General features: G+C 38.6%; 1 protein-coding gene across 2 annotated transcripts in view; it reads left to right on the top strand.

The window, feature by feature from the left end:
* The window catches only part of uacab (uveal autoantigen with coiled-coil domains and ankyrin repeats b), a 57546-nt gene that overhangs the window by 22411 nt on the left and 22723 nt on the right, over nt 1-12412 (top strand). Inside the window, exons 1-2 of one of the 2 annotated variants that reach the window (XM_084405538.1) lie at nt 10000-10778; nt 11746-11876. In XM_084405538.1, coding sequence (XP_084261664.1) covers nt 10743-10778; nt 11746-11876 — 167 coding nt within the window. In that variant the 5' untranslated portion in view covers nt 10000-10742. Of the gene's footprint in view, nt 1-9999; nt 10779-11745; nt 11877-12412 lie in introns of those variants that run through there. The other variant, XM_084405537.1, reaches the window with a different exon arrangement.

Here is a 12412-nt window from a genome sequence, read left to right as displayed (position 1 = left end):
TGATTTCAAAACAACACATTCCTGCACCAGATTGCCTCTTATTTTACACAATGAACAAAATGAATACTGTGCTAGTTCACTGGAGATGTTTTATTTGTATTAGGTACATCCATGCCGCGAGATGTTTCAAAAAGTGGTGGGGACATTGTTCCACCCGCAAATTATGTCTATAGAGCTAATGGACAATAGAATAAAAGACAATGACTGTAATCATTAGTTATCTAAGTAGGTTGTTATTCTTATCAGAAGTTGAATGTGCATGTCATTTGTGCTGGGTTTAATGTATGAATGAAAGGACTGCAGGAACAGTTGTCCATCTCAGTGGTTAAGTCAGTCCGTTAGGGGGCTCCAGTGTTATTGTAGGTGAAAGAATTGAAATGTGTGAGAGAAAGTGCTGTCACGCTCTGCTGTTCTCGCCAGAATCCACAGAAATGGGAGCAGGCGAGGTCACTGTAATGTAATGCCAAAAATCCAAAGCATTCCCCACCATGACTGTTATTAAAGAGACCATTTCCTTTTCACTTTATTGGCCTCTGAGATATTTCACTCCTTTCTTTCATTTTCACTTTTTCTCTGATGTTATAGATATTTAATCAAACGTATGAGTTTCGATTGTCACTTTTATCCAGCTTTTTTTCAAGATCAGCAAGTGCATAAACAAATCTGTAGAAATATCAGAGCACCACAAGCTCACGTTTCTAGGACATATTTTTCATGGTTTAGGTTTAGACAGCCTGCACATTTAAGAGAGGCTCACTCCAAAGCTCCATAAAACTTGAACTTTTAAATAAATGTGAGTGCGGAGGCTGTTTATTTTAGCCCCTTGACATGAGAAGGGACCATATTTAATTTAGTTTGAAATAACAATTGAAAGAGGGGTGACTGTGTGAGAGAGTTATAGTGGGAGTTTTCTAGTCTGGAATTCATCCTCATTCATCAGAGTGGTGATAGGACTCTGCTCTGGTGGAATAAGATTCCTTGGCTTTGATAGAGACGTTGGACGGACTGGCGCCAACCAACAGAGGATGAACTCAGAAGTCATGACTCCCCTGCCTAGCATCCACTTAGATATGCTGTGCCACCCACAGTCTCTTTTTGCCCCTCCTGATCAAATGATGAATAAGGCATCCGCTCTGACTGCATTCAGTCTGGTTGAAAGTTTATCTTGGCATTTCACTCATTCCAAGTGCATTGACCCATTGCATGTGTGTCATGCAGTATCATTTAGAAGTGTAGGAATTTTTTTAAGTGAACAAATACTAATATTCATGAAGGACACATTAAAGACACATGAACTGCATTATTTAAAAATTATTTTATGTTTCCTGAGGTGCACTTATAATGTTAGTAAGATTTTTACATCACAAATTGTCATAATTTAGAAATAAAAGGCATTTTTCCTACCCTGATTTTAGCCCTCTGATTCGAACGCTCTGTTTGAAGGGCCGTGTCTGCTTTGAGACTTTAATGTAAAAGCCCACTGCTGTGATTGGCTTACATCTTTGCAAATGAAATAAGTATTACATGTTGAACACTCTTAAATTCTTTTACTAAGTTTTTACTATTACAGCTGTTGAGATTAACTAATGGTGAAAAGTGTTGATGATTATCGCATTATATTTTGATCTACTTCTGTCGCATGAAAGGTTGCAACGATGAGCCGATGAGCCAACGATGAGCCAACAGACATGTCCGTTGAGCGCATGAATGCAGTGATCTCGTCATTACAACTCGATTTCTGCACTCTTACATATGCTTTCATCACAACTAACAGTGCAAACATGATGTAAATAAGAGTGTAGACCGTGTCATTGATTGTAACAGGAGTTTTGGTGTGAGTCCAGAACTCAGTCACTGCTATACTCGCGCTGTGTGATTGACAGCTCTAGCGATTATAAAGGGAAGGTTCTTTGATCACTTTCTATATGTAATTTAATCACAATTTTAATAACAGATTATTTTCATGCTAGAGAAACAATGTGAAGTTGACGTTTAGCCACAGGTTTGAATTACTGACACATAAACACAATAAAACGATTTTGAGACAAAGAACCTCTGACTGTACATGAATCATTACATATCGGAAATCGCTAGGGATGGGTATCGTTACGATTTTAATGGTATTACTACTCTTACCGATACTGCTTATCTATCCGGTACTTTAACGGTATTCTTATCGGTTCTTTTTGTTATATAAAAAAAAAAGGAAAAAAAATAATTTAGAACATAATTAATCTTGCTTTATATTTTGAAATGTAAAATAAATATCTATAGCAAATGAAAAAGCAATGCTTTAACAAAACAAATAAAACATCTATGCTATGCTGAAGGGTGCAGGCTTTTTTGTGTTTTATATACAGAAGACATAGGACACACTTTTTTTTATTTCAGTAATGTCCACTGACATTATTAGATTTCTTTTTAGGCCATATTACCTGAACAGTAAAGTAATCAAATGTAAAATAATACTGCATAGTACAAATATAAAAATAGAGTACTACATAGACTTCCCTGTATAAATTATAGATTGATTCTTATTAAAGCTACTATTAAAGTTCTCAGTCAAGAGCAGTGAGTGATTTTCTCCTCGTGTTTTGTTGTTTTATTAACATTAAAGGGATAGTTCCCCCCAAAATGAAAATAGTCATAATTTGATCTCTCATATTGTTTTAAACTCGAATACGTTTTTTTTCTTCTGTTGAAAAGAAAAGTTATTTTGAAAAATGGGGGTAACCAAACAGTTGTTGGTCCCAACTGACGTCCATAGCATGTTTATTCCTACTATGGAAGCCAATGGGGACCAGCAACTGTTTGGAGAGCCACATTCTTCAAAATATCTTCTTTTGTGTTCAGCACAAGAAAGAAATTAATTCAGGTTTGGAACAACATATAGAGTAAATAATGACAGAATTTTAATATTTTGGGTGAACTACCTCTTTAAGAACAAGCGGCAGCATGTTTACTACTAGGCTACTGTCACTTCAAGTACGCATCTAATAAACATACATATGACACGCACCCGATTTTCTCTCAAATGTTTGCTTTAACTTAAGACATAACCAACATGCGTTTATGTAAACCTTGTGTGTATTTGACAGTATATTAGCTCAATAAGACTTGAAAGATAAGTTAGTCCAGTAACCAGGTGCTGTTTGACAGGCTTTTATTGCCTGTGTGTTTCGGGTGTATGCGCTCAGAAAAGCGCATGTTAGAACAGCGCATCAGCACGCGAATGAAATTCTTTAATCAGTAAGGCTTCAAAGCACATCCAAATAATGAACTTTTGTGAATTGCAGTGTCCCGTGTGTGTATCTCTACCTCTGCGTTAACATGTGATGTGAAGTAGCCTACATCGCATTGTAGAGTATATATGAGTAACTGATAGAATGCACTGTAGCACAATACTACAATGTTTCTTCAAAAGAGGATCGTGGAGACATTTCCGAAACCAGTTGATTTCAGAGCTTTCACTGAGGTTTCAGTAAAAGCTGTTTTTGGACTAACAAGGAAGTTTTGAGTTCTGAAACTTACAGGATGTTTTTATAGTACAATGACCTCTTACTTGTCAAAATATCAAGGAAAATTGGATTTCTCAGTTCATGACCCCTTTAAATTGACCAAAAGTGACAGTGAAGACAATTATAATGTTACACAAAATATTTGTTTCAAAATAAATGCTGTTCGTTTGAACTTTCGATTCATCAAAGAATCCTGAGAAAAAAAAAAAAATCAGTTTCCACATAACAGCACAACATTGAGCTCCAAATCAGCATATTAGAATACTAGTGAGAATATGTTTGCTTTTAATTAATGAAAGTATCTTGCCCTCTGACATATATATATATATATATATATATATATATATATATATATATATATATATATATATATATATATATATATATATTTATATATATTTATATATATATATATATATATTTGAACTGTTGCCAAATGCTCGCACATAACCCAAATACAGACACTGGCATGCCGACGAGATGTTAATTTTTCATTCCCCTCTTATCTGTTGATATTCTCTCAAGTGTTTGCAGAATAATGAGCACTCTGCTCTCAGACATGACTCTCTTTTAGTTTTAATTGAGAAGCTTTTTGACAGATGGTCAAGGACTTTATAAGAAAATATTCATAAGAGACTGAGGCAACACTTAAATGTATGAAGTTTCTTAATAGTGTCGCTGAAATCTCGCGAGATTGTCCCATGATGGTTTAGGAGGATGTGTTGAGAATTATGCAGTGGGGGTCTGCTCTGCAGAAGGATGAAACCTGAGGATGACACTGTACAGGTCAGCAGAAATCTGATCTTGCACTTTACTCAGCTGTCGGAAGTGGAGGAAAATAGCAGGGAAGTGGTCTGGGCACTGGGTCAGAGGTCAAATCAGAACATTGTGATCAAACAGCTGGACGAGACCCAAGTGTGTCTCTGTGTTGCATTGATCTGATGTTTTGACCCCAATGTATTTTATATAGGCTATTCATTTTTGTATTTATTTATACATTTTTATTTATTTATTAATTAGTTATACTTTTTATAAGTATTTTTATATATATATATTTATTTATTATAGTATTTATTTATTCTTGTTTACATTCACTTTTGACATTTAAATTAATACCTTGCCAACCAGCCATTTTAACCAAGAAATGATTATGACCATGGTATCATTACCTTGCTACTGTCCTGTATTTCTGGCATCTCTACTCCCTAGTGTAGCATTTTTTCGCTGACTCTAATGACACCATAGGAGATAACTGACGTTAACTGGTGGGGTCAGAGCCGACTAGCCTATAGTTACAACCGAAGATTAGATAATGTGTGAGAAACCGATACGCCCTAACTCAATTAACCATGTTCGGTGTTGCCATGGCAGCAGTATGCCTTGTCAGTCATAATAACGGGCACGTCAGTGGGCCTGAGACTGCTCTCAGCCAGTAGCTGTCTGCGTTTAGCTATACTGTAGATGTAAACACAACGTCTTCCAACAGTTCCTCTCTGCCTTTCTTTAGCATACCGACACACTTCGCTGAGATCATCAAGATGCCTTTTGGGAGGATAGAGGCCCTAATTAAAGCATCTGTTTATCCCAGTTCTCAACAACAGACACTGGGTCTTAGCATAGCCGTAGGACTTCAGATAGTCTCTAGTTAACTACAGTGTGCGCAGTAATACAGGTTAGACCCTCATAATACAACTTTAAAACCACCAGTGACTCACTAAATAGAGATCAAGATATTGCATATAATCTGAACGTGTTAGCTGTAGCTGTTTTTGAAATAAATTATTTAAACAATATTTTTAACATAAAAGGTATACGTTTCTCTGATTGTGGGCCAGTGTTTTATTTATATATGATACAATAATTTACTGATTTTAATAGTTTGTTAACAACAACAACACTGATGTGGGTAATTATATCCATTAAAACGTTAAACCAGTTTGCCAGTCTCAGCACTAAAGATTTGGATCGCATTGAAAATGTGACCCAAGATGTTTTTTTCTCTTGCATAATTTTATAGTGGTAGCATTTATATATATATATATATATATATATATATATATATATATATATATATATATATATATATATATATATATATATATATATATATATATATATATATATATATAAAAAAAGAGTATATTCCATCAGTATGCTCTGCTCAAGGATTGTGATATCCAGCTGTGCGGAGTTTTTGATGTGGAATTAGTAATGGGGTAGGCTGTTTTCTCCCTCTCTTTTCCCACCTTCAGCAATCCCACCCTCTACAGTCACATGAGAGGGTTACGTCTGCCTCCAGAACTTTCTAATACAGCGTGACCGCTCTCTGCTCCGCTCCAGGGGGGCTAATTCAACAGCAACTCATCCATCTGTGGTCAGCGCAGCACTAAATCAGACCTGTTGATGTTTGGATGGCATGTCACATGTCTGATGGGATGAGCGATTTTTGTGTGTAAGAATTATGGGAAAATGACAAACAGATTTAAATGTCATGCGATGTCATAGCTGCAGGTGTCCTTATGTGGGAGCAGCGGAGAAGATGAGCTTGTTGAGTGAGTTGTTGTGCAGATTTCAGCTTATGCCTTTTAATAATTCATGGTTGTCAACATATGGCCCTGGGCTAGTGCAGGTAGTATTTAAAGCACTGACACGTTACTCTTTAAAAAAAAAAAAAAAAAACATTCTATTGATCACTGTCACACCCATAATAACTGCTTGGTTATGTTCAGTCTCTTATTCTCTCTCTGTGTTATCTTAGTATATCTGGACACAAGTATCTATAGCTTTCCTTCTGTGTGTCTTGATTTATGGCCATGTACGTTTGCTGTTGCCAGGCAAGACTTTGTGGGTGTGATTTGGGATGAGGGATAGGGTTTCATTTTTACAAGGTGTTGACATGAGTTATAACACATAGAGTCATCCAGACTGCCCGGCAGCCAAGATTCAACCTAGATACATTGTCCAACCAGAGAGCTTATCACTTCATTCCCCGTTGGTCTTATTAACGTGTTCACATTGAAAACACACCATAGAGCGTGTGTGTTTGTGTAGATTTCACAGGTGCATGTTAAATCAACACTAGATGTGACACACCCTGTTGCTCAACTTTATAAAAAACCAACCTGCTTGCACCTGCCCCTTGTATGCAAATGGATTTTGTTCATGCATTGCACACACACACTATTCGTTTACTGTCCCCAGAGGTTAAGACTCTTCTGGAGTAAATGCATACAAATAGGGGATGTCATGATTTTGTTCTGGAACAGAAAATGAGTGCACTGATCTTTGCAGGTGTAATGATTCAGCGAGAATGCTAAGGTTGTCAAAGTTCTTGATGTATCCTTTAAAGCAATATTTTATTCCAAAAATAAAACTTCTTTTAATCATCCTCATATCGTTCCAAGCTTGTATGACTTTCATTTGGGAATGTTTTTTTGTTTTTGTTTTTTTTCTTCATGTATGAAAGTCAGAAAAAAGTTTTACAGATTTAGAATGACACGAGGGTGAGTAAATGATAGGGCTGACCATTGACACACAATTCACAATTCAATATTTTTAACCCAGCCCTTGTTAAGTGATGACTGAATTTTAATTTTGGGGTGACCTATTCTCTTAATGCAGTGGTTCCCAAACTTTTTCCACCCCACCAACATGCACCCACATAAAGACATTCTCAAACGTGACCTTGCTTTCAAAATCCATTGTAACATTGTAATTGAAACATTGTAAATAATACATTACTACAACGAATCAACTTCAACGGGCTTCTCATTGCGTTTGTGATGCGAAGTCTCTAAGGCTTCATTCCGTCAGAAGCTAATATTTTGAGACCCACAACAGGCTGTGGTCTGGTCTCTCTTCATTACCCATCATTGTAATGGTAAATCTGAGGGCGAGATATGCCTCATCATATTACCTTTTCTATAAAATCACTTTGTCTACACCGGACGTGACAAAGAAAGCGTAGTCCATTTGTCTCTTGTGTCACGGTACGTTCACACGGGGCGCCAGCGTCAACGCTTGACGGAAGGCGTGGCTGAAGTTTGGCACTGACGCCATGGTCATAGCAGCGTCAGCCAATGAAATTAGACAGGAACTCAACAACAAGCTTCATTGCCGTGATTGACTGCCGCCTGGCTACTGTATTTGCATAGAGCGATCCTGATTGGCTGACGCTTCCGTCTGCGGCGCTTCACTGGCGTTGCTCGCGGCAGAAGTTGAAAAATTCTCAACTTCTGCCGCGAGCAACGCCAGTGAAGCGCCGCCGACAGATCCACAATTCTTTTCGGCAACGCTTGACGTCACCCATTCAAAGTCAATGGGAAGCATTGACGCTGATGCCCCGTGTGAACGTACCGTCAGAAGTTGCGTGAGCTCTTGGCCAGAAATAGAACTTCAGGGATGTGTCGTCGTGCCGCACCGCATCCAGTGTAGAAAGCATCGCTGATTATAATTGGTTTCTATTTGCTTCTGTCTGGTGTAGACACATTGTTTTGGTAGTTGCAGAGAATGTCTAATATGGCGAGAAGTTTCACTCTCACTACACTTCCGGCTTCTGAACTGGTTGCAGTTCCACTCTGATTCCATATGAGGGCGCTCACAGGACGAGTGCAGAATGAATGGAGGTCAATGGCGGTATACCCCTCAAAATCCACTTTTCTCAGGATATAATTTTTTGTCTAGTAATTTGAATGTTGTATTCGAAAGGAGATGCAAAGAAATTACACATTGCTGGGTGTTAGATTTTTTAGAGTCACTTATTTGCTTTAAAAAAGTCTTTCAAAATGTCAATGACGTCAGAATGCTGAAGTCATTAGCAGAATGCTAGCGTGTTATGGGCAACAACAACTCAACCTGTAAGAAATCAAAACGACATAAGTACTCGTTCATTCAACTTTCGACCTAAAACCCATGTTGAACTTGCAAAATCTACAATCACATCTGAGATTTCTCAACGGCAATCGGGTGAAAGAGACAAATTTAGCCGTCTAGCCCCATTGACTCCCATTCATTTTGCACTCATGGCGAGCGCCCCCAGTGGAACTCTGGTGGTACTACAACCAAAATTCGGTACAATAGGGCTTAATAGGGAGTGGACAGGCTCTCCGTAGACGGGCTCTGGTAGTTGTCGTTTGCAGTAGATTAATTGTCTACTTTGTTTACCTGGCACTGGCAGTCCTTTTACATACTTGTCCATGCTTAGTGCAGAATAATGCATGCATCATTCATTTATATTTTTATACTGAATACTCAATTCTGTTTCTTCAATCGCGCAATCTAGTGTCTATTATTTTTCACATTACAATGGTGTTGCTTTCATTAAGACCCACCCCAAACTGTTGCAGCATAGTGCGATATCGTACAGTGACATTCAAAAATACGGTTTTGTTTAGCTAAAATGAATGGAATTAGTCATGTTTATGTATGCGTCTTATGTATAATAGTGCGTACACACCAGTTTTTTTACATTTTACAACAATAGTAAGTTCAGCAAAACCATGAAATGACACAAATGGAAGTATGAGAATAATGTTGTGACAGTTGAACTAATAAAAACCATCTTTAACTTTCTTTTTGCCACCCTTTGCCGAGAATGAATTATAGCTCTACACACAGTATTGATGTATGTTGGCCACTATTTCTTTTGACCTTTCTGTCACTATGTTGTAAACTTCCTCAAAGTTTCACAAAGTAATCTCTTTGTCAAAAAACTAAATTTAGTAACTTCATTTCAAGTTTTAAACGAAAAATATTTATTAATATAATATTCAGTCAATGGTGTCCAACCAAACAGACATGTAATGTATATTTTCTATGGTCTTGCTCTTTAAGATTTTTTTTGGCACTGAATTAGTTGCGAGATGTTTATAGTCTATTCACCCAGTGTCCTCTGCAAAAGACAAAACCGAAATAGTCCTCACTCTTACACATCCACACACTCTCTATTGTGCCTATTTAAGGGACTAGACCCTATATGCATTCATTTCAGTTTCATTGTTTCTATGGGGCCGAGCAGGTTTTGAGAGTCGATACCCAACCCAGCACCCCCTTATGACATGCTATATGAGTGGGTATTCTCACATGTATGCTGCTGTATCGGTGGGGGTAGTGGGGCATTTTAAGGAGTAACTGAACTCCCTCACTGGCGCTGGTGTGAAAATTTAACACGTCCCTGCTGCCTTTTGAATAGCTTTCAAATCTCTCATCTACCAAAGTAAAAGCTGACATCTTGCCTTTGGTAAAAGATCTTGTGTAGTGTTTGTCTTGCAGATACAGAGATGGCAGGGGGCGATAGTAAACAGGCTTCCATGCTCCATATGCCAGACAGTTGATTGTAAAAAGCCGACACCTAATCCTGCTACTCTGTGCTTCATCTGTCAACTCAGACCCCTCCCAGCGAAAGGCTGGAAGCGTCTCGTCAGACCGCCAGATGATGACCTGGTCTGGACCTGAGACTTTAATCTCCCAGAGATTAATGGTTGTGGCTTTATGTGCGTCCATGGCTGCGGAGGGGGATGCAGTATGTGCCGGCAGCACTGAGGTTCCTCTCGTTTGGCTGGCCTTGTTGCTCACGGGTGTCACTGTAATGGTTACTCATGGAGTAGATATGCTAGGATGGTTTATTATTAGCAGTTCTACCTCAATCAGTCATTGGAGGAAGGTCCGAGGGTCAAAAATAAAGAGGTAACGGCTTGTCTGCGTGCTGTTTACAGGGATATTTTAGACCTTGAAGAGCTCACATATTTACCGCCAGAGGTTGAACAACCTTAACATTTGGCACAGATGAGCAAAGAAGATCGAGTCAGAAGGAGAGGAGCAGGGAACTGAAAGCAGCCTATAGCTTTAGAAGATAGAGCCTGTGCAGACAGGAGGACGGTCTAACAGAGAGGGGAAGAGATAGACTCAACCCCGAAAGGAGGAGCTGCTGTCCCGGGGCTGGTCCCTGCGCTACAGCGGCTCTCTCTCTGTGTGTTTGCATCGTTTCTCATGCCGTGATGAAGTCTCGGGGAGAGGCTGTGGCCTGGAGAGAAGTTGGAGGACTCTGCCAAGGTTTCTGGTCCCCCTGCGAGGCGCTGGCTGCCTGCTGGAGAGGGGGATTCATCTGAAGACCACAAACACACACACAAACACTCGCTGGCTGAGTGTTCATTTTGTCGGACAGGCAAAAGAAGAACTTTTTCTTATTTCTGTACCTCTCCAGACCACTGCAAAAGGACCACCAAGATGAGTCGATGGCTCAAATGCACCTCCATGTACTTTGTAGGTATCGAGAGATTCTTAGTAGTGAATTTTCCTTAAACTTTACTGTGCTCTGTTCTTTTTGTCTTCTATGCAAAGGCTGTAGGGAGAGAGGCTGTGTGTGCGCGTGCTTGTTTTGTGTGAGAGAATGACTTATATCTATCTCCATAAATTCAAGGAATCCAGGAATGCTGTAGCATTCTTTGGAGAGTGAATTGTTGCTTGATCTTTGGAGCTTAGAGGTCTTTTGAACAGCGTGTCAACTTGTGTGATCATGCCAGGCTTAAAAGCCTTAAAAGCCATTTTTTTTTGTTGATGATGAAATAGTTGTACTTTTTCTTTTCTTTTTTTATTATTTGGTTTGCGAAATGTGTATTAAGACAAATTAGGCTATTTATTTCCTCAGATGTTGTTTTGATATACCAGTTCAACATCAAATAAACCTTTCCATTAGATGCAGATTTCAGAAATGGTAAATATCATATTCATGTTTACCATACTCCTTGAAATGGTACTTTATCGAAAGTATGCACATTAATGCACACAAAAAAGAAAAGAAAAAGAATGACTATGTAGAAATAGGAAGTAATCTTTCTTTACCTCATAACCATTACCTTGTGAAAATAAAATCAGGCCCATGGGGGTCTTGCACCATTTAGTAAATAGTAAACCCATTTTTCCAGTTCATAGTTGACTAATTTTGTCATCCCTTTTTATTTTGCAAAGATATAAAGCATTTTATTTCCTGTTGTGCTTTTGAATATGTGGTGTACAGGAATTGTTCACATTCCTTCATTCAGCTAATTACACTAGCTATCACCACCCTGATCATTAGAGGACTCATGAACAATAGGTGTCACCTCTGCAGTTTTATTGAACATGACACTGCTGTCTTTGTATATATGCTGATGTTATGAATGTGCTGATCTCTCTCTCTCTCTGTCTCTCTCTCTCTCTCTCTCTCTCTCTCTCTCTCTCTATCCTTTAGAACACAGACTGGAATAAATATGATGACAGGCTGATGAAGGCAGTGGAGAGGAGGGAGGTGGACAAGGTTGCAGCAGTGCTTGGCAAAAAGGGCATCATCCCTACCAAACTCGATGTAGAGGGCCGCTCTGCGTAAGTTCCTGTCACTAGGGATGGGTCACGATTGTCGACTAGTCACCCAACAACTGACTAGGCTATTGTTAAGGTCAACTAGTTTATCTAGATTTTTTGTATGTGCGTTTAAGAAAGCGTGGTAAGTTAAACAGTCCTACATTTCAAAACCTTTTTCCAGAACCCTGTATTCTGATCCACTTCTTTGCGTGCTTGTCTTACTGTTTAACATAAGAACACGTCCCTAAGAAACGTGGCCTCTCTTGGTGGGATTAACCCAAAATCAGCCTAATTGTACAGGGCATCCTTAAGACAGATTAATCAACTAGGCAGCATACCAATTAGTCTGCTTTTAAAAATGTGGTTTTTTGCACATCCCTGCCTGTCACATACAGTATAGAAACTGCAGGATTATTTATAATACTTTGTCATCTTACATACTTTCACACTCTTTAGGTCTGCATACTACTTCAACCTGTAATAAAGTTTTCTGTAATAGTACAGACTGTAGTTTCTGTAATAGTATAGACACCGTTGTGTTCAAGAGTTGTCATTAT

This window comes from Rutilus rutilus, assembly GCF_951802725.1.
Source record: "Rutilus rutilus genome assembly, chromosome: 3".
Lineage (NCBI taxonomy): Eukaryota > Metazoa > Chordata > Actinopteri > Cypriniformes > Leuciscidae > Rutilus > Rutilus rutilus.
Note: the sequence above shows the minus strand (reverse complement) of the source record. Positions and strands in the feature narration are given on the sequence as shown.